Source organism: Anopheles arabiensis, chromosome 2, assembly GCF_016920715.1.
Source record: "Anopheles arabiensis isolate DONGOLA chromosome 2, AaraD3, whole genome shotgun sequence".
NCBI lineage: Eukaryota > Metazoa > Arthropoda > Insecta > Diptera > Culicidae > Anopheles > Anopheles arabiensis.
Window position 1 is genome coordinate 99,742,467 of NC_053517.1, and position 22,016 is coordinate 99,764,482.

A 22,016-nucleotide genomic window follows, 5' to 3' on the forward strand; every position below is an offset into this window, starting at 1 on the left:
GGTTACCGTTACGAAAAGCATAAGCTGTTCGTTCTGAAGGTTCGGATGAGGGGTATTCCCATTGTCAATGACGACATTCACAGCCCATTCCGCATAGAAGACAGAGAGAGAGAGAGAGCAGAGTGTTGGTGCTTTTATGTTAAGACTATTGCGACAGTTTAATGTTCCACCTTCTTTTTTTTTGTCCATCCCACTGCTTCCTCCACGTTTTCTTCAGTTTTTCCCCCCACCTTACTAAGGTCGTATGATATATTCGATTCGAAGCACCTCGGCTGGAGGTCGCTTACAACACAGAAGGTTTGTTGGGGCTTTGCTGTTTTTTTCCCCCATTTTCTTACCGGGCTTCCCGTGTATGTTTACTTCCATTATTGAGCCCGAACCGTTTGTAAAAGCGCACCTACCGAAGCCGGTCGGTCCTTCCTTTCGTGGACTGTACAAACACGCATACACACACACGCACACACAGACACACGCACAGAGAAGATTTATGAGTGTGTTTCTTCTGTCAGGCTATAATCGTTATGTTTTCTTGTCGCCCGGTAAGTAGGTTTTCTGCCAATCTCGCTTCTCGCCCCGGCCTTCCAACGGCATCAGTCATGAGGCTCTTTTGTTTTGCGCTGAGGCTGTGAACAGGAATGTCATTCTCCTCCACTACACGTGCCTTTTTATTCGACTTTTATTGACTCGAATGAGTGTGGAGGGTTGGTGGGACAGCATGAAGTAGACAGGTGCGCTTTTCCTATAACCCATAAGCGGGTATTGTTGATTTTGTGAATTAAAAGACGAGTGGATTGGAAATAATTCCAATATCAACGACAAAGGGTTTGCTTCGAGGGATTGTGTGAGGACAAAAGTACATTTGAAATGTTATTGTTTTCGTCGTTATTGCTGCATGTCTTTTAGATGGTCTTTTGATGGAAGGTAAAGGGTGTAAAAATGACATGCAAATTACACTCTTTGTAATTGACTGTTTTTTAGGGCGGTCCCGTGGCACAGTCGTCAACTCGTAACATGCCCGTCATGGGTTCAACCCTAGAATGGTACTGTCTCCCCGTAGTAAGGATTGTGACTATCCGGCAGTGTGGTAATGAATTAAGTCTCGAAAGCCTGTATAAGCTGGCATGTCCGCGAAGGACGTTACGCCAAATAGAAGAAGTGATGACTGTCACAGATATATTTTACCACAAAACCCAAAATAGTTGCTTTTAATGACTTGAAAGATGACTTGACATGCTGAGTAAAATTACTGGTTTAACAATGCATTGTTACGTGCTGCTATTGCATATTGCTAAAGAATATTGCCAAACGATCACACTAGTTGAAGCATTCCACGCTCTCAATTAAACTGTGCTTATAGTACATAGTGTTTCAGGCCCTACGGATGCAACTATGGGAAGCATCTATTCCACGAAACCGTACCGTATAGATTGCTATGCAATCTATCATCAACCACAAACATTCACGCAAACGATCGGTTGCTAACACACTGACCATCGAGACTCGTGCTATGATGATGATGATGTGGTAAACCAGAGCGTATTACTGTGTGCAGTGCAACAATAACCAGGGCTCGGCGATGCCCAACCACACCCCTGTCAGTCATTAAATGTGAGGAAACATTTAGAATATTTTATATTGATGTGGAAGTTAATTTAGCGCGAGAGCACGTTTGGAGGTTTGGCTGTGCATTAATTTCTGACGGTGAAATTGCTGACATTAGTAACAGTGGTTTACAGTAAATTATGGCATCGAACGTGTGCACAATCCAATCCAATGTCTATCACATTTTTCCCATTAAGTTTTGTATTTTTGGAGCTTTTTTTTCAAATCGAATTTAATGTTTATTAATGTGTTTATATTTAATAAGCTTTCCAAGAAAAGTGCCTATTGCACCCAAAAAATAAACCAAACTCACACTACAACGAATGGTGCATTAGCGTTCCCCGCGTTCCGAGACGCCGCATTTCGCCGTTTTCGAACCCGTTGGCTCGAGCATCCTTTCGCCAGCCAGCACATTGAACTGCAAAGCATTGTGAAGGGCCACCCTTCCAGGAATGTCGATCTCCGTTCGGATTCGGTGCTTGCGTCGGATTCGTCGAAACCGTTGGATGAGCAGACAGCGATAAAGGTTGAAAAGCACGAGCCGGGCCGGAGCTCGGTACAGTGTTCCCGGTATTTCACATCCAAATTCGCGCGAACGGGCGTACGCAAATGACTGTTGCTTCAGTGTCGGTGGGGGAAGTGTATTGAATTGCGTCGAGTTATTTGAGAGCTTTATTTTTGTTTATATTTTTGTGTGCAAGCGCTGTCGATTGATTAATATTAATGGAGAGTTTAAAATGGGAATGGATCGTAAAACGATAATACGGGTTCGATTACTTTGCCTTTTGTGCAAGCGAATTTTTTAAATAATTTGTTGGCTTTGGAAACATTTGGCGTGAGCGACAGCAGAAACACTTCTTTATGATAATTACTTCATCTGTTTCTTGTTTAACAGTAGTCTAGTCTGTACACTCTGTGCATACCTTCATCAAATGCATAAATGTACACAATCACTTACGCAAATGCCATGCTTAGACAGAAGCAAGCTTTTCTAAACCACACACAATCGTCCCCAAGTAGCATCCCCGGGCGAGCACTTGCACCCATTGAAAACATTGACAAATGGCATGAAGTATCAGCACAATGCAAATGGGCGCTGGATTGGCCCATGCCAAATGATATGATTAATGTTTGCTCCAACCAACTTCACGATGAAATATGAAGCAAGTGCCCAGTGTTGCCCGGGTCCCGGTATGCGATGACCGCCTGGCTCGCCGGTCCCGAGATCAAGCCACATCGCATGAACTGTGCCCATCGTTTGCGGTGATTTGGAAAATCCCTTTCTATGATCCCTCCGCTCCCGCTCCCATCCTGCTAATGTTTGACCATTTGTTGTGGGTGTTTTGCTAGCGGCTTTGGGGATTTTCGGAATGGTAGCATTCGCAAGTTCGTTTGTTTGTGATTTGTGTTCCGGCAAGCGAGATGGGGGCAGCTTTTGACGGGTGCAGCTTCAGCGTATGCAAATCACATCGTCACACGGGGGCGATTGGCGCCCATGATTGACCCCCCGTTTCGGGTACGGTAAGGGTTTCGTCTGCTTGCTTTTGCAGACCGCGCCGAGCAGTAGCTTCTGGGGAAAAAGCCTGTGACGTTTACACAGTGCGGATGTATGGTTGGGGGGCGATTTATTGGATCATTCTCGTTCAATTACAGCAAGTGCTCGGTTTCGTTTAAGTCGGTCGTTTGTGGTAACTGTGTGGGTTAGTACGCTAGTTTAAGCAAGATGCGTTACCGGGTGAAGGTTTGTGCGAAATAAAGACGACGCTCAATTGGTTTATGATATCGTTTACGTGTCTCTTAGTTTTCCTCAGTGAGATACGAAAAGGTATTTTGAACAATTGGTATTTTTTGAAAGGAATTTATTAGCAGATACAAACAGCTGAAGTTGTAGGTAAATGAAGAAGTTTAACGTGCTATTTTAATTAATTATTTAAATGCCTCCTTCCATAAAAACTGTCATAAGGAGTTTCATATAGCCAGTTTGAAAAATATAGTTACAGAAAAGCTTGCAAAAAGCTCACAAAGCTTTGACGAAAAGTGATACAAAACAGCATTCGCATTTTTTCACATTTACTTATTAATGAATCTATCATTCATTCAACTATTTCCTGTTAATTTACATTTTTGTTGTTCATACCGTATTTAACATAATTTCCACCCAGCCCCAGTGTTGATTTCAATACGGTCAGTTTTGTGCTGTGAATAAATTGCGCCCCTTTCTGCGTATGTAAACCATCCTCGATCTATTTGTCGGCGTAGCAATGCAGCAGCAGCAGCAAAAAACAACGTTGATTTAATTTCAATCCCATCGAAGGATATCCTTCTTCCACCCCCGAGCCGGCAGCGCACGTGGAAACCCTTGCTTAATCCAATCAAACCTCCAGCCGCCCTTCCACTGGCTGACCGCTATACCAGCCGCTACGGAAGCTGCTCGAATACATTTCGAGCCGAGCAAATGTGCGGAGAATATTTATTAACCATTGCCAATCCATGGAACTTCGGCTGGCACACGCAAAACATTCACTCCGCTTGTGAAGTCAATTAACATTCGTACCAATTCCATCTGTAACTCCAATGCAGTGAGTGTGTGTGTGTGTGAGAGAGACAGAGAGACAAAGAGAGAGAAAGAGAGAGTTGTTTTCTTTTTGCTCACTGCACTGTGTTATTATGTGATTCGTAGAAGTGTTTCATCTTCTCGCAGGCAGGTGATCGGGAATGTGAACAAGTTGTACAATATCAAGCTCGGCCAGCTAAGGGAGGGATGTCAATTTCCCATTTTCCCGGTAAGGCCAAAACCCAGTTAACTTCCACCCAGGCTGTCATTCGCCCTCCTGTCCACGCGCTACTTCACTCTGTGGCTCGAGACAGGTGAGGCTTACTGTGAGGAAACGTGTTGTTTCGTATTTTTGTCACATAATCTAACCCACCTCGTCGACTCGTTGGCTTGCTGCCCTGCCCCGCCGTACACGTCGATCAATGGTGTCGGGGTTGGGTGTCGAGATTTGGTATGCAGCAGCAGACACGATGTTCCCCGCTGTCGGGTCTCGGATCTGCTGCGAACGTTCGGGGGTTTTCCTATTGGGCCAGAAAATTACCAACCAGAGAGCGAATAGGATAGGGACGCTAAGGGTAAGCTAAGCAGTGCCAGTTGACCTGAAATTGTTTCCCTGCTCTTCGCATTACCCGCATCTCCGCATTGACCGTAAAGCACGAATGTTATCCTGTTAAAAAACGGGAGCCAACCATCACTTCCTCCTTCTGCTACCTTTGCTTTTGCAATGGAAGTTGGAAAGTATTCTGAGTAAGTGTCGAAAAATGAATGGCTACATTCACGGAATAACTCTATCAAAACGAAATGAGCCGCTGTCGGGTTGGGATTAAAGCGAGCGGGTGCACGATGGGTGAAAGCCTCGTCCCCGTCCCGGGTGATGAAAAATCGAAACAAAATACAGCAGCAGTGCGCCGCTGCGTAGGTAGGTGCAAGCTGGCCGGAAACTGTGCGAGAGGGTAGTTCATTATAAAGCCATGGTAAATGGTTACAAGAGAAGGCACTGAACAACAACAACAACCAAAAAGGAAATGGGAAAGGATCACATCGCTCGCTCTTTCTCTAGTGTGCGGCAAAGCTCAGTTATGTGTTTGGGGTGGGGAAAAAAGGTCAATCCTGGCAGGCAAAGAACGTCCGTGCCACGTTAGTTGCAGAAAGGCGCACCAGTGACAGCGCACCGGCATTACTTCTGTCTGGTTCGGGCCAAGCAAGCCGACGCTGAACGGACGCAGTGCTATGCTGTAGTACCGGTCTTTATCCCTTGAAAATGAGTGGGAATCGTTGCGGACTGGGAAAAAAAGGTCAACCTGGCACAGTTGACATGAAGGGGCACCAACGGAACGACCTACGTCGGGTATGAGCTGAAAAGACTGACCAGAGCATGGTCCACCGGACCGTAGCTTCATTGTGTCGAATGCTGGTACTCGAAACACACACACACACACACACCGAGACGGAGAGAAAAAGACACTCTGAATATTGTGCCGTAAAATGTAAATGATATTTTCATCATCCATAATACAGCGGCACTGGAGGAAAATGAGTTTGTGTGCGCTCCGGGTTGCTCCGGGTTCTAGTGTGCGCACTGCCAGTGACAGGCTCGGTTGTGGTACACAGCCCACGCCATTCTGACGGCGCCCGGTGAAGCCGGTTACGGTACATTACAGTCGAATGGTCGAATGGGAGGTGTACACAGGTCGACTTTTTCGCTCTGCTGTCCATGTCTGCTGTGTTCGGTTTTCTAATCTCGGTCTGCTGTCCGCAGTCGAGACATCGCGACACGTACGTCGATAATTATCTGCCACCATTAGGCTGAATGTTGGCCGCCCGCTGGCACGTCGCAGAATGAGGAGTAAATGAAAATTAGGCTGCTGCTGTCGTGGGATCCTGGAATTAGCTAGAATGGAAGCTGTGAATTGCTGGTGGAGGTGCAAATAGAATGCTGCTGCTGTGGGATAATATGATGTGCAAATGGATGCAGAGAACTCATTCGTTCATTGTAAAGGACATTCTTGAAAAGGAATTCTTATTAGATATTAAAATAGAATTTTTGTGCTTGGTTTTTTAAAGTAAGAATCATTAAGCTTTGGATCACCTAATCTCCCATGATGAAGATTGTGTCGCGGTTTTTCATTACATGTTATTTTACTTATTTTTTGTTTCTCTAGGTCCTCGTTGCATATTATCGTAAAAGATAAAACAAACCAAAGCTTACCTCTCTCTCCCTCAAACTCTCTGTTTGCGTCAAAAGCTCGTGAGCTCAAGTTTTCCAGACGCATCTGCGTCTGGGTTCGTAAAGTTTGCGTGGGCACAAGACCGATTCCAGCCGATGAACGCGAGCCAGCCACGGTTTGTCACACAGCAGAGCCTTATCTGCCCGTGCAAGGATAATCTTCGTCTCGCCTTCCCAATCCACCCCGGCAGCCATCATCGCACTGCGGAGATGGATGGCAATTTGCCAAAGTCTTAGGCACGAGCTCAGAGCGACGAACTTTTTGTGTGTATTTTTTGAGTCCGGCTTTTTTGTTGCAGCTGGTTGAACTCATCACGTCGCCAAATAATGTTGCATATACTGAGGCCGACACAACAAAAAAAGGAACTCAAAGATAGAACATAAGCCACCATAAAAAGACACAAACAAGCGCGAAAGACAAACAGCGCACACAGACAGAGCCCGTTCCGAAAGGGGATGAGGCAGAGCGAGCGAGATCAGCGTTGGCGGCGGCCACATGCGGGTTGCGTGCATTTAGGGGCCACGCCGTCCTCCATACGCCTGGAGTTATGCTTTTGGGTGGTGCAAAAGTAACGCAAAGGGAAGGCGCGCATACGCCGGAGATGCATGTGAAGAATTCAGTGAAGAATCGCACGACACACGCGGTGTGACTAATGCGTACACCGTGCGCTCCGTTGCTGCCGTGTCCACGGACCGAGCAGGGGTTTCTGGCTGCTCCCTGGCTCGCTCTTTGCGAGGTCTTTGTCCGTTGAGCCGGAAGTTTGCCATGTTTGCCGCAAAGCGCACGCAGCACGAACCTGCCCCAGTGCTGCGTGTACGGTGTTGATGGTAAGAGCAACCACAGAGGAGCAAGCAGGCAAAAAAAACAAACGCTGCTGGCCCCGAGTTGTCCCGGGTTTGGGGTTTTTATCTGCATGACATAAATTTTGGACTACATGCGTTTTTCAGCTGTAGCTCGTTTCTTTTGGAGGATAAGGGAGGAAATGGGTTGCGATAGGAAGAAATGCCGCTATCACCCTGCTGGACCATTTTATTGTGCACGGTACGGCCACAGTCTCGCTCCAGGAAAAGGCATGGCCATTCCAGGGGAAAGGGTTTCACTTTGTGTGAGTGTGTGTATGTGTGGTTTAGCGAACCGAAAAACAGGGAACCATCAAGGTTTGCATTCGGGGTTTGCTTGCGTTTTAACCAAGCTTCCAAAGCGTCCCATTTCAAGTGAATCATTATCGGGTTACGGGAATGGACGCTTCTCGGAATGTGGTTTTGTCGAAATGTTGTTTCTGTTTCCGGGTCTCGTTACACTATTCCCACAAACCAATGGGGAGAGGGAGGTAGGGCCAGCTACAAACTTCCTCCAAGCGTCCCAAGAACGGTTCCAACAGCTGTACGATGTGTTGCCTTCCATTGCGGTACCCGGAAACCCTTATCGTAGTCGTCCTCCTAAAAAAAAAAGGAAATAGATTTCGGGTTGATGGGCGTTGGGTATAATAGGTTGTAAGAGATAGTGGCGGTGATGCTATTCAGCCCATACAGTGGCGTCGGGTGTGTTAGACTTCCCTTCCCTTCGAATCCATAAAGTAAATTATCGATGAGAATTTATTTTTACGACTTTCCGGACAAGCGAGTGACTGGAGTGTGCCTGTGTGTGCACAATCCACTACCGTGATTTACTTAATTTTCCGGCAATTGGATTCCATATTTACTGACGTTGATTTTGATTGCCTTCTCCCGAAGAGGCCCTGGCGTTTTTTTGGTTGCTGTTGTAATTCCCTTTTCCGCTCCAGTTGGGGAGTTTGCTTTATCAGCCTTGCTGGGAGAGGAGGGTACGCTTCCTTTCATTGCACCCCAATGGACACAAACACGGGCTGCTTCTAATCAAGCTTTGCATTTTCATTGGTGTGTGTGTGTGTTTTTTTTTTATTCGGTGTGTATTTTCTGCCGTCTGATCCTTCCATTCCATTTCCGTTTTGCATCGGTCACACTCTAGCTGGACAACAATCAACGGGAGGTTTGCAGCTCGTTATCGAGCTCGGCCGGGACATGGGAAACCGGGTTGAACCGTGCGCTTTCAGTTCAAACGAATGACGAATCCCAAACAAACTGCATCATATGCCTAGACACAATTGACGACCCGGGGTATGGACTGGGTCGGACGGTCGAGTAGGTGCGATCGAACCCATTCTCATGAATGCTAAGCTCATGTCGGGTCGTCCCGGCTCCACTGTGCACTTCGGTTGCTGCCTCGTGTCCCCTTGTGGCATGTGTGTTCTTTCGCTTTTCGCCATCAACCAACTCTGATGGGAAGGAACAGAGAGATACTGAGCGAATGGGAGAGAGAGTGTGTGTGTGAGGGAGACAGTGTTGAAGGCACTGTGAATTGTGAGTCAGAAACTAATTCCATTTATTCATGTTTGATTGCGAATATGGAAATCAGGAACATTTTGCCATGATTGCAATTTCTACCATTCCTCGCCGGACATGCCAGTCTCGGTGGGCTGTGGGACGGAAGAGTCTGGTTGTGTCTCTTGCTCTCCCTCGTTCTGCTTGCTACGTACGTGTTTGTGTGATTTCTAATGCAAACTGTGTATACACATGCACAGTTTTCTTTTATTCCCCCGGATGATTATCTTCCGGGGTCTTTCTGGGGTGATACTGGCCCCGGCCACACACTCTTATGACTCCAGCTTTTCAAAACCACAGTTGTCTCTTTCGTGCTTAAAATGTCGGTCTGTCGGTGCATAATCCCGATTGGTGATTAAGTGTAACAGTTGCTTTGTAACTACTGCAGCTAGAGCTTTTTAGATGGAAAAAGGAAGTATTTTTTCTCATGGATGAAGCTGGTTTGCTGTGGTTTGGAGATGGTTTTTTTTGTGTTTGTGAAAGGTTGTAGCAGAAAGAAGCATTTTGCAAACAAGCAATGCTTGATATGCATTTTTGTTTTGATGATTGTAACAAAAAGTTAAGATAAATGATCAAGCAAAAGCTGCTGGTTTTTACTTTGTTGGCTTTTGGTTTGAAACCCATTCGCTTACAGCGTGTATTAGGGTGCTTTTCGACAGGAAGAAGGTAAGCAAATGATTCATCGCTCGTGAGAAAACTGTGTTGTTGAACATTGCATACATTTAGGCGGTTGTAACATACATTCATGTTCAGTTTTTATGCACAGTTTATAGCTTGTTTTGAACCAATAAGTGAAATATGTATAAAAATATAACGTAAAACTAACCCTTGAAGAAGCTTGACTAGTTACTGACTGCTTGGTGGGTTAGTCTACATTATCTGCATTGAATAAATGATCTAGAAAAAGCTGATTTTTTTAGTTGGTTTTTGTTTAAACATAATTTTCATTATTTGTTGCACTTATTGCATACATTTGGGCGCTTTTCGACAGAAAGAAGGTTAGCAAAATATCCATCGATTATGAGAAAACTATTGTGTTGCGCATTGCATACATTTCGGCTTTTACGCATTCAGGCAGCTTCTGCGCAGTTTCTAGGCAGTTTTGAATAAAAATATTAAACCTGTATAATTATGTGACTAAATACAAACCCCTTACTATGCTAAATTTGTATCATGCTACATAGTTGGCTTGTCTACATGATCTTAACGGAGAAGGGCCCAAACAGCAAAAATGCAGAAGTAAATAATAAACACTCAGCTGCCAAAATATTTTCAAAACTTATTAAAAACAAACTTTTTATAATTTTTTATTTATCTTGCTCTTACCCAAACATAAACTCTCTACCCTTCCTCCTCTTAAAAAAGTACTTAATCAACTCACTCGATCCGTTGGTCCAGTTATTAACTGCCCGTGCCCCGCAACCTGCTCTCTTGGAGCGCTAAAAATGAAAGTGGAACGAACTTTCGGTTGCTATATTGTTGCTGGAATGTTTTATTTCTCGCCAGCAGGCGCCATCAGCCAGAGAGGGAGAGAGAAAGAAAGCATAAAGAACAGAGCGTGTTGCTCAGAAAAATCCCTCGAAACCAGGTTTCGCATTTCTAAAATTTCTTCATTTCCCACTCGTAAGAAGTAGCATGGAGCAGGAGGGCAGTTCCACCGCAAACCACCTTTTCCGTCCTTTCTTTGGTGCATTTTTGTGTGATTCAGCCCTTCGAGTGGGCAGTTTTGGTCGTCGTCGTCACCGGGCAAGGCCATGCCACGCCACGTTTATATATTCGACACATCTCTATAACTGCTCAGCCAGCTGTGCGCGGTGGGAACCGGATTTGATGATGGCGAGTTATGATGGCGTCCGGTGTCCGGTGTTCTCTTTCGCTTTCCCGCGGGCCTTTTTCTTTATGTCTAAATTCCTGCCCTCCTGCAACTGACGCGTGTCACGCCATAACCCTTTAGCCGAGCAAAACGGCTGATGCTGCTCGCGTTGTTGAACAGTTCCTCAGAGCCGTTTTTATGGACTGAAGGTGGTGGAGTGGTTGGTCGCAGGGGAAGCTGATGCTGCTCCCTGCAAATGGGAGAACCATTAAAGCGCAATGGTTGAGCGTTTGTTGGTTCGGGTTTTGTGAGTGTGTGTGTGTGCCATTCTTGCGGCCCCAAGACAAACCATACTCTCTTGGAAGCTCTTGGAAGTGGAAAATCGTGCCAGTTGCTTCATTGCTCGAGGAAGGAGTGATGCGTTCTTTGGGAAACAGAGGGAAGGATATCAAAAGAAAAAGAAAGCTTTTTTGCTTCTTTCTCATCCTGCCATCTTTGCACTGCACCGAGACGAGACTGAGTAAGTGAAAAACAGCGCACGACCCACCGGCCAATAAAACCGAAAGAAATGATACTTAAGTGCAATGTACTTTTATTATTATTGTTTTATCCTAAGCCATCCGTTTTCCTTCTGGTGGCCCTCTTGTTCTTCCGGCCTGGATCGTGCTAACAGGCTTCATTCGAACGTTGGCCAGATAGATTGCAGGGTGGTGGTTGGCTTTTTTTTCCTTTTTCGATCCACTTTTCCACTCTCAGTGCAATACCAGGAAGAGCAATCGTCCGCGCGTGGACAGGGAACGAACAGAATGGAACACAACTTGCTCCTGCACTCCGGCCGACAGTCGGTTCCTAGTTGCCTAGTCCAGCGAACCCGTGGCACGTGAATGAAGTGGTCCGTACAAAGCTCCGTAACGAACATTATGGTGCCGCTTTCCGTTTCTGTTTTTCGGGCTGAAAGTCACTGCCGGGAAGTTCACATTGACCAGTCGTCCGGTCGGGCCGAGAGAGAAAGAGAATGGCACAAACGGTTTGTGAGTTAATTTTGTGTGTGTGTGTGTGTGTGTGTGTGTGTGTGTGTGTGTGTGTGTGTTTTATTTTCTTTTCTCGGAACCCACAAAATCGAGGCCTACAAACTCCAATTTGCTATTATTGACGGGCGGACTGAATGGGACCGAGCAAAGTAAAACAAAAAAAGCCACTCGCCACGCCGTTCGAACTAGTTCTGCTCTGATGCTGCTGCTGCTTCTGCTGCCTCTATCGCTGTATCATTTATCGTGCAAATTAAATAAAAGCCAACTCACGAGCGAGCCAGTTTTCTTGGAACCCTCGGCCAGGGTTGTTTTGGAACGACTGCTGCGAAGGATTAAGATGGCTGACGCCATTCGGTCGCAAACTGTCCCGCTTTGGCTGGCTGGCCGCTTCTTCGCGCGTGTGCTTGGTGGTGTGCGGTGTCTTTTCCCGCAAATGCTCTTGTGATCACCCTTAGCGTCGTTTTCGGTCGGTGAAAAAAGACCGAACCGGACTAACCGTACCTTAACCACCGCTATCGAGCTACAGTACTCAGTGCCCGGGCCCGGTTTACTGGTGTTGCTGCTGCTGCTTCTAACGAGCTTTCTCGTGTCGGTTCGGTGCGCTTTCTTTGCGCCGCGGGGAGGAATGATTGCTTGTGCTTGCTCAAAAGTGCTCCGTTACGCCATTGAAACACACGGGTGTGTACTGTGTACCACGTTAGGGACATTCCTGGAGTGACTCGCCCTTCAAAATGGAAGAAAAAAACAGGGGGGGGGGGTGGGGAATTGCGAGCTAAAGAACGAACGAACGCTTGGAACGTTACCAAAACGCCTTATGGTGCGGTTTTCTCTTCCCTTCGGCTTTGGCTTCCACTTAGCAAATTTCAACGGAGAGTTTGTATGATCGGCTGCTGCGCCCGCTCCTGCTGGATCCCTTCAGTGTGTGTGTGAGCTAGTACCTGCATTCAAAACACCTTCATCCGATTGGTGCGATGCAACTCTTTCCCTTTGCGGTAGGTTAAGTGGATCATGCAGATCCTTTTGCCCGTGGCAATAGGGGGGCGGGGAGGTTACCCCTGGGAGCGCATAAAATTATGTCTCAAACGTCGCCCAGCCCGTGAATCGCTTAACGAGCTCCGGTGGTCTCCCTCTCTCTCTCTGTATGTACCCAAACCACGTGCGTTCCTCTCATAATCCTCGTTCGTGCAGTCGCTAGTTTCTTTCCTTCTTTCTTTCTTGCTTCCTCTTGCTTTATGCCTATTCCACCCTCAGGGCGATGATGCTCAGGCTGCAGCAGCAGCAGCACTGGAATATGTGGGTTACGCGGACCCCAGTGGTGCTCTTTTTTCTCGTTAACTACCTTTTTATCTGTGCGAGCTAGTGCGGTCGTTCGCTTCCTTGCCACGGGAGGAGTGCGGGATCAGTTACCCAGGGTAGCTGCTGGCCGGCTTTTTTGTTGTGCTGGTGTGTCGTATAGAGCGATGGCAAAATTAGGCAACGTCTGCCCCGCGGAAAAAAACGACCGACCGTTGAGGTGGCTGTGAAAAGAGCATAATCGTGTTAGCCCGTTCGATGCAAAGCGGGGACAAAATGGTGACGGTGAACTCGCACGTTCTTCCGGGGGGGGAGGCGGTTTGTTCGTTAGCTGGGAACCGTACCGTTACATGACATTTCAGCACGACAAAACACAAACACGTCTGCTTTGGACTGGTTCAGGGTTTACGCATCCTTTTTGTTATGTTTTATGGTTCAAACGGAGCAAGAATGGGGTTTATGGGTAAATGGAATTGAGAAATTAACGTATGAGAAAAATATTTTATAAAAAGAATAAGCTTTTCCAAAGTGTTAAATGAAGCATCAAGCGTTGTAAAATAAAACAACCCCAATTTACCATCAACCCTATTCAAAATACACCAAGAAGTGCTTATTGCATAAAAAGAACCTTTAGCTGCGGTATGAAAAATATAATAATACTTTGTTCAAATTTATTACAATTTAATTATTCAAATCAATTCCCATCTCACGCCACCCACCCACCAAAACCCCCATTAACCGACGCAGACTCTCAACCCACCAACGGGGTAAGCAAAATGGGTCAACCCAACACATAAGGCTTTAAAATAACGCCTTACCCCGCGGTGGAAGTTGAAAAGAAACAAAAATTCGCCCAGTGCCACATTTGCGATTCAAATGTTGGTTTTGTAAAGTTTCGTTTAGATTGGCAGGAATAATGCAGACACTGACCGAGTCAGCCGGTCGGATTCGAGCGACGCCCGCCCAAGAGTATGACGGGTAATTTCTTAACTTTTGGAGAAACTTTCCGGCCCGTGCAAACCGGTGTAAAACCGAGCCTGCCAGTGCCAATATTAAGCACTTGTGTACTTGCTCCGTGCAGGCTGTCTGTGTGTGTGTAGGATAGTGAGTTTATGTGTATTTTCATTACTTTCATACCGGTTGGGTAGGAGCGTAGGCGCGTTGGTTGCTTCTAAAGTTTCTAATTGATTTTTTATGTAAATGAAAACTTCCACTCCACTTCACTGCGATTCATCACGTGGCAGCGGCCTCTTAGAATGGAAACGCGTGAAGTTTTGCCTTTAAAATGGAGCTTGTTCTGTTTTTTACCCCTCCGTAAAAGGGGAGTCACATTTGGAGCATGAAATCTTTGCGATCGTTTCAACCTTCATTAGAAAAATAGAACACCCAAACACAAAGAGCAAAAACGAAAACAAACCATTTTGCGGAAGTGACATAATTCGTCGACACATAAATGTTTAAGCATTATCGCCATCATTCTTCCATCTATGGTAACGTTTCCGAAGGGGGTGGATTTGTGCACAACGAAACCGAAAAATGTTGGGCTAAAACTTTTTCTGTCCCGGTAAAGTGTAAAGCAGCAACCCGGCCGATCCCTGGTCCATATTGTGGTGGTGCGAACTAATAAACAGGAAACCATAAAAGGTGAGGTTTGGGATAAATCAAAGTACGGGGTTTTTTTTAAAAAGGTGTAGTTGTGCTTCTGTGTGTGTGTGTGTGTGTTTTTGTTTTACTGTTTCCGCAGGAACAATTTGTTGACCCAAGAGGGGTGCAAAACAATAAGCGGGAATGTAATGAGAGAAACAGAGAGAGAGAACTCCATCCTAAGGGAGTAATAGGGGGCCCGGGGTTACAGAAAATTATGGACAAACTTTTACAAAGGTTGCCGGCTGGTGCCCGGTTTGTACGTGCTGTGGACATTAGGGGCAAGTGCATTCATTTTAATGGAGCAAGAAAAAAAGCAAAAAAAAAGAATGTATGGAAAAATGTCCTTGAAAGGAGTGGTTTGAAGAGCAAAGCAAAAAGTAAAGTAAATAATTAATAACCATTATGTGCAGTAAGAAGATTATAACTTCTGAACACACACACACACACCCAAGCAACATATAGCGTTAAAGCGCTTTTGTGAAAATTGTGCCACATTTAACATCATTTTCTTTTTCCTACTTTAAACGCATTAAAAATAAATACTTTGTCCACTGTCTATCCCACCGTTCGCTTCCCAGGTAGCCACTGGCACCACATTTGTACAGGACAAACTTTTCTGTCTCTTTATTACCTGCCTTGCCCGAACTCATCCCGGAAGGGTCAATTTATACGCCCCCTGCTCCCCACAAAATGGACAGAAAGTGGACAAGAGTTTTGGTCCCCCTTTTTCTTCGTGCACCCACAAGCTTGAGCAAACAGATATCTTTTACCTTTTTATGGGTGGGGTAAGGGCGGTTGAGGCTAATTGTGGGTATAATATGAGTTTTACTACCATTTATATCTACACGTCCATACTACACGGCAATCATCGGGGAAGTTTTTGAGGTTTTTCAGATAAACCGGTAGTGCAAGGGTGTCGAATGTCTTAATAATGGGTCACATTGCAGTGGAGATTTGCTTAGAATGACCAGAATTTCCGTGCTTCATTCATAGAAAGGGCAAACAAATTCGTTTGCGTTACAATTTCGAAAACTTGACAACTCATTGTGTTGTGTTCCGTTGTTTGTTTGTTTTGCGCTAAAACAACTGAAATCATTAAAAGTTATTAAACGAGAAATGCACACATGCACGCTCATAAAGGCAGCGTGTTTATTAGTGTAGCGCTTTCTACTACTGACTGCGCCACAATGCCCAGACCGGCGTTTGCTGTTTATTATGGCGCATCACAGTGGGCAGTGAACTTTTAATTAACCGGTCGTCAAAGGCGCCCATAGCAAAGCCAAATGGAAAACAACGGCAAACCGTTCAAAGTTTCAAACCAGCCACACACACACACAGAAAGCCCGCATGCACACACGTGGTGGTTGGAAAGCGTCGCAGGTAGTAGTAATCCTTACGATCCGGGCCGGGATGCTGAGCTGCCCGTGAAAGGGCACTTCGCGCGTACGCGTCAAGTCTGTGCGACGTGGGTTAGAATGCTACAGGGAAAAGCTAATTTCATGATAACACAGGGACCCCCCCCCCCACACACACACACACAGACACAAAAGCGCGTACCACCAGGGAACGACTTTGTGCATTTCCGGCAAACTGGACTACTGTTGCCGGCTCTGTTGTCTGTTGTCAGCAAGCGGTGAAACCACACAATTCAGAGCAAAGCGAGGGAGAGAGAAAGAGGGCAACCAATGCGCTGAGCTGCGATGTGATGTGTGCTTGCATCGGCATTAATTTTGTGCATTATTTGACGAATTTATATTTTAATTGCATGTCTATGTTTATTCAACTCGCAACTCGCGCTCGGTCGGTGTTTTTGGTGCTCGGCAGCATAATTATCGCCCGGTTAGTGGAGCGCATTTGCGTTCCCTGTATCCCTGTATCCCACTGCACACACACTCGGGTGCAGGGTGAAAAAGCTAAAATTAAACAATTGTTTCCCTCCACCGCCACAACAAAAGAGCTCGTAAAAAATAGCAAGACAAGCAGGGACATAAATTTGTCATTTCCAAACAATAACTAATCATTTTAGCTAGATAATTATAATCCATAATCAAATTTGCGTTGTTGCGTTGGCGCCCAGCCTTTGTTTTCTCACGGATCACAGGGCAGACGCACGGGTAAATAGAACCTTTTGGGAGTTTTGAGCTTATTTAATTATGTTCAGTCCAAATGGGTCCCCGATTTTGCTGTGTGGGAATGCAAACTAATGCATTTCGTGTTTATCACGCTTGTGTGTTATGTGCGTGTGTGTATCGTTGGTGTTGGTTAATAGTGTTAGCTGTAGGGAGGTGTAGGAGAAAATTGACACAATTGTGGTTCTCAAAAAACAACGTCAATCAGCGTTTATTGATTTTGAAGCGATGCCCTTAACCAATTCAATTGAATTATATTGATTTTGTCTAGTTTTTTTTCATCTCAGAACTCGTTAGATTTTTAATTAGGTTTAGGATAAACTCCACCTGTTTGCTGCTATTATTCTCAGCTTGCATTAATCGTTCCATATGTAAATGTTTCTGTATTTTGGGTTTTTTTTTCTCTTTTCCAGATGATAATGAAAGCAATACAGTATTCGCTGCTGGCAGCGCTGGCCCTGAAGCTGCTGGGGGTGTGCTATGGGTGCAAAATTTCCGAGTACCCGTGCAAGGGCGGGGCCAGCTGTGTGCCGCTGGACAAATACTGTGACGGGCGGGATGATTGTGGAGATGGCAGCGACGAGCCGAAGCTGTGTACAGGTGAGTTTCCGTTCGTTTGCAATTGCAATTATTAAAAAAAAATATGTGAAATACATTTGATTTGAGTTATTTGTACATTTTTGATTTAAGTTAAGCTAGAACATTGATTTTTTTTATGCCGTAAAGGAGTCTAAAGACCAGCTAGAATTTTTGTTACTGCTACAAAAACATGTCTACGTAAAATTCAAGTCAGCAATTCAAGTGTAGCGAGGATTTTGGCAATGTTTCAAGCGTATTGCTAACGAGTCGTGTAACTTCAACAGAAACCATGTCGTCCATCGTAATGCCTACGGTTATGGTAGCGCAAGAAACTGACAACAACCAGTGTACTGTATTTCTTTTCGTATGTGCAGCGGACACACAGGACAAGTGTCTTAGCCATTCCGGCGTAAGAAATCACAAACTGGGAAGTTTTGTTGTATGGCACGTGCTTCAACAACACAACTGAATTAAAACAACAGTATAGTCCATCAAACGAATGTGCAGCTCAAATGTGTTCGTGTTTTTTGGTTTCTTTTTGTAGCATTTTGTTCATGTTTGCTTGTTTAATATGTTTTTAATTCCAAGAAGAAACGCTAACATGGCTAAGCTGAGCATTAAATTAATAAAAAGATATTTGTTTTTTTTCGCTCTATAAACTAAACTCCAATAGAAACAATTCTTCCCCATTGGTATTAAAAAATTACAACAAGCAAACCCCTTTGGATTCGCCTTGCAACGAGCGCTAATTAATTTACGTCACGGCTAGACGCTTCAACACGTTGGCTGAATTCATTTGGTGCCCGTGTCGTGGTCGACCCGCAACATTTACCACCGGAAAACTAGCTCATTTCATTTAAAGAAATTAAATTTAATTCTCCAACCACGATGCCGCCGTGTTGTTTCTGGCTCTGGTTGCCTGCGCGTTGTTTTTATTTTCTACAAACCACCGGGCGTCTCCATCGCTCACGCGCTACCTGGCGCCTCCATCGATCGAGGAAAAGTTTCGCTGCCACCGGGTGTTCGGGTGTTTGCTTTGATAGCTCTCTGTCTCTTTCGTTTTTTTTGCTTTCTACTTTGTGGCCAACATAATTTTCCTACACCGGTACAGCCTTTCGTCGTGACCAGCCATTTACTTTTATACAACCTGTTTCTACTTGACCGCACTACTATTTTCTTTCTCTCTCTCTCTCTTTCTCTCCCCCACGGCAGTGTGCAATCGGACGTACTACGGTGATATAGGGCGAACGTACACGCTCACGGTACCGCCACCGCAGTGGAACCGGCTGCCATTTCTCTGCCATCTTACGTTTACCGCTTCCGGTCACGAACAGGGTGACATCGTGCAGGTAAGTTTTGCCATTGCAACGCCGGTGGATGGGATGGGATGGGATGCTGAAACCACGTGGCGGGAAAGCGGCAAGCTGAAGCTCACGGAGGTCATCACTAATTTATCTGCTGGAGGGATGAGATATTATTTTATACAATGATACGTTTAGAAGCAGCAAATGGTTAGTGCAAGTGTTGCCTCACGATTAAAACGGATGGACTGTTGGCGGAGAGGAGAATCTCAGAGACACTTGCACTGAAAGCAAGTTTTACGGCATGTCAAGAAAATTGATGTTTGTAGGAAGCTGTAAAAGTAATAAAAATGGTTCGTCTTAAGACGGCAAACTTTAATGCAACCTTTCTTTTTAGGTAATCTCAACTAAAGAATAAGTTGAATAGGTTTCATACGAATTAGATTTGTTATCTACAACTGAAAGACCATGTCATCTACAGTTTGTTTCATTTTTAGTTTCAATCCATTCTTTTGCTTCCTTACTCTCTGAGCGTTGCAACACGCAATTAAGCTATTCAGTACATGCTGCCTCATTTATTATGTGATTGTGCTAAAGCAGTTTTGAGTTCCATGAGAAGCTTTTGCAACTGTTACACTATGCGGTCACGCATTGAATGCACTGCACGCCATAACGAGCTGTGAAAATCACAAACCAACCAACACAATGTGCATGTTAAAAAGCTTGTGTTTTAGATTATATTTTACGCAAATAAATGGATTTTTCAAGTGTCAAACAAATACAGGGTTTCCCACGATTTATGGTCAGTTTTCATGATTTTTTGGTGCGTTCCCACTATTTTTGGATCGTATCTCATAGATTTTTGGTTCGTCCCCTTAATTTATTGGTATGTTCCGATTAGATATCAATACAATTGGACCAAAAAATGCTGAGAAACGGCCAAAAACTCGTGGGGACGCATCAAAAAAATATGGGAACCCACAAAAAATTGATGGGAACTAACCAATAAATAGTGGAAAACCCTGTAAGAGTCAAGGCAAATATAAATACTGAGCTTAGTAGGTCTTTATCGCTGATAAAATAAAATAAAACAATAATCCATCCATGCACGTAGCCTATAAGCTAGATATAAAGTGAACTTTTACAACTAATCACTGAAAGCTCACGTGCCATGCAAGAGGAGCCTGCCCTGCCTTGTGCACGAACAAACAGTAAAGAGCGGCAAACAATATAAAGTGCTCATCGGCCGCTATTTCGTCAATTGAACTAGCATCTCTTCAAACGACTGCCAAAAAATCAACGCTGACGACAGCGTCCTTATCCTAATGCCCCAACACAGAGCGAGTGAGAGAGGCTCAGCACAAATACTTCCCTGCCTTGATGAGCAATCGGTATGATGTGCTACACCGATATCGATTCCAATTTGGTGCCCTCACCTTTCCGCACAACCAACCGAAAAGCGTTTGATTCCAGTTTCCGTAAAAAAAAACTAATATCGATTCCTGCACGGATCCGGAAGTCGATTCGGGTTTGCTTTCATCCCCCCAAAAGCAAAGCAAAATCCAGCATCCACCACTGCACGAGACTCGAGATGAGATGTTCTTCTTCCTTGCCTTTTTTTGATGTTGCTTCTCTTTCCATTACACACACACACACACGTGCGCGGTCATAGTGTACGGGAACGGCCGTATGATTTGTTTCAAGAGCTTCCCTGAAGTGGTGGCGCATGGGGCGTCGAGCACACGCTGCTCAGCATGCTTTCACTTCCGCCTTAACTGTACACGCTGCCGTTTCGTTCAGTTTCTGCGGCAGTGGAGCAGCTGACGGGGGAAGGAGTAAGCAAGAGAGGCAGAGGTTTTTGTGGAGCTTCGGGGTACTGCTTCGAGCATTAAACAAACAGCAGATAAAAGCGATTTCGCTTTGTGTGTGAATCGTGCGATTTGCCATAATGAAGATTTTCAAAAACCCCTGGCCCAAAAGAACGGGAAAATGGGGGGAAAGTGGGCGGCCCAATGGGTGGTACGCGGTACGGCTACAAAGGTACTGCTGACAGCAAACCGGAGCAAACGGATAGGTTAAAAGGGAAAGATATCTTTTCAGCATTGCGGCACTGTGAATTCTAAATGCAGTTCCTTTTCGTGCCGTGTCGATGGTGTCTTTCTTCGCGTGCGTTTGCGTCAGCAATGTGCTGACGCTGTTGTGCTGACAACCCAGCGGTTTTCGGTTCCAGTTTGTGAGACGACGTTTATAGAGTGGTGAACCAGTTCCGGTGAACATTCCTTGAAATGGGGAAGCGAGCGAGAGAAAGAGAGAGAGCGCCGTCGTTGATTTGTTGAACCTTTTGTGTGTGTGTGTGTGTCGTGTGCTCTATTCCAAACGGTGGCCAATCAGTGTGCCGAATGATGCCCGCTGGTCTGAGATACCCTTTAGCGTCTCCTGAATCACACACACACACAGACACACAGACAAAGAAACATACACGACCCGCAGACCTCCCAGAAGGACATCAAGAACGACACTGTCTTCAAGCGCGACTTTCGTTCGTCTTCGGCAAACTCCTTCGTCCCCAGGCAGGAAGCTTCAAAGCAGCGCACACAACAATGTGCTGAACCAGAACAATTGAAACGAATAAATCCTGCTTTGTTTCCCGGCACCTCATCGTGAGCGTTGATGAGACTAACGAAATGGAGCACCCATCAAGGTCTGGTGCGGTCTGAGACTGTGAATCCGTCTCTTGGCATTCTCGCCCTCGCCCTGAGCTTTGCGCTCATAGCCTACGCTCAGTCTTTGCAATGAATGATATGTAAATTCGGCCCCGCTGAGTAGACAGCATTTAAATTGCTAATCAATCGGCAGGTTACGCAAATCGCCCGGGTTGAAATCCCTCCCAGCGATACCTGGGCGGTGCGAGCGAGGCCGTAACTGGCACGGCTCTTAATTAAATAACTGGCACGGGGCATCATTCAGTGTCTGGCAATCATGGCATTCTTATCATTCACCCAGCGCTCAGCAGCAAACCAAGCAAGTGGGAGAGATTTAAGCGAGAACATTCCGTCGTACAATAGAGGCGCGCTAGTAACGAGCATAGTTTGGAACTATTTTAATATGGAAAGTGTTGAGAAATGAGGGATATTTTGAGCTGCGAATAGTTGGGATGGATTCCAATCAGAGGACGGTTTGGTGAGATGATGTGCGTTTCCCTTTAAATACAGTCGTTGCTGCCAAATGTTGGCTCTAAGGCATCACATTTTTGACAATGTGAAATGAAAATTGTCATTTGGCATTACTACAACGGTACAAAAACCGTACAATTTTATTGATTGAATTAAATCACGCTCACGGTCTCGCGCCTTCGCCTGCCTGTCCGTTATCCCAGCCTTAATAGTGGACGCCTCCACGCCATCTTGCCACCTCAATTTGGGCGTGCCAAGCCTTCTCTG

The 22,016-nt window shown here is 45.4% G+C and overlaps 1 protein-coding gene across 1 annotated transcript in view; it reads left to right on the forward strand.

Annotated features, from left to right (window-relative positions):
- The window catches only part of LOC120894073, a 112,805-nt gene that overhangs the window by 38,088 nt on the left and 52,701 nt on the right, over nucleotides 1-22,016 (forward strand). The window contains exons 4-5 of the mRNA XM_040296438.1: nucleotides 17,110-17,296; nucleotides 18,488-18,624. Of these exons, the coding sequence (XP_040152372.1) occupies nucleotides 17,110-17,296; nucleotides 18,488-18,624 (324 nt within the window). The remainder of the gene's footprint in view (nucleotides 1-17,109; nucleotides 17,297-18,487; nucleotides 18,625-22,016) is intronic.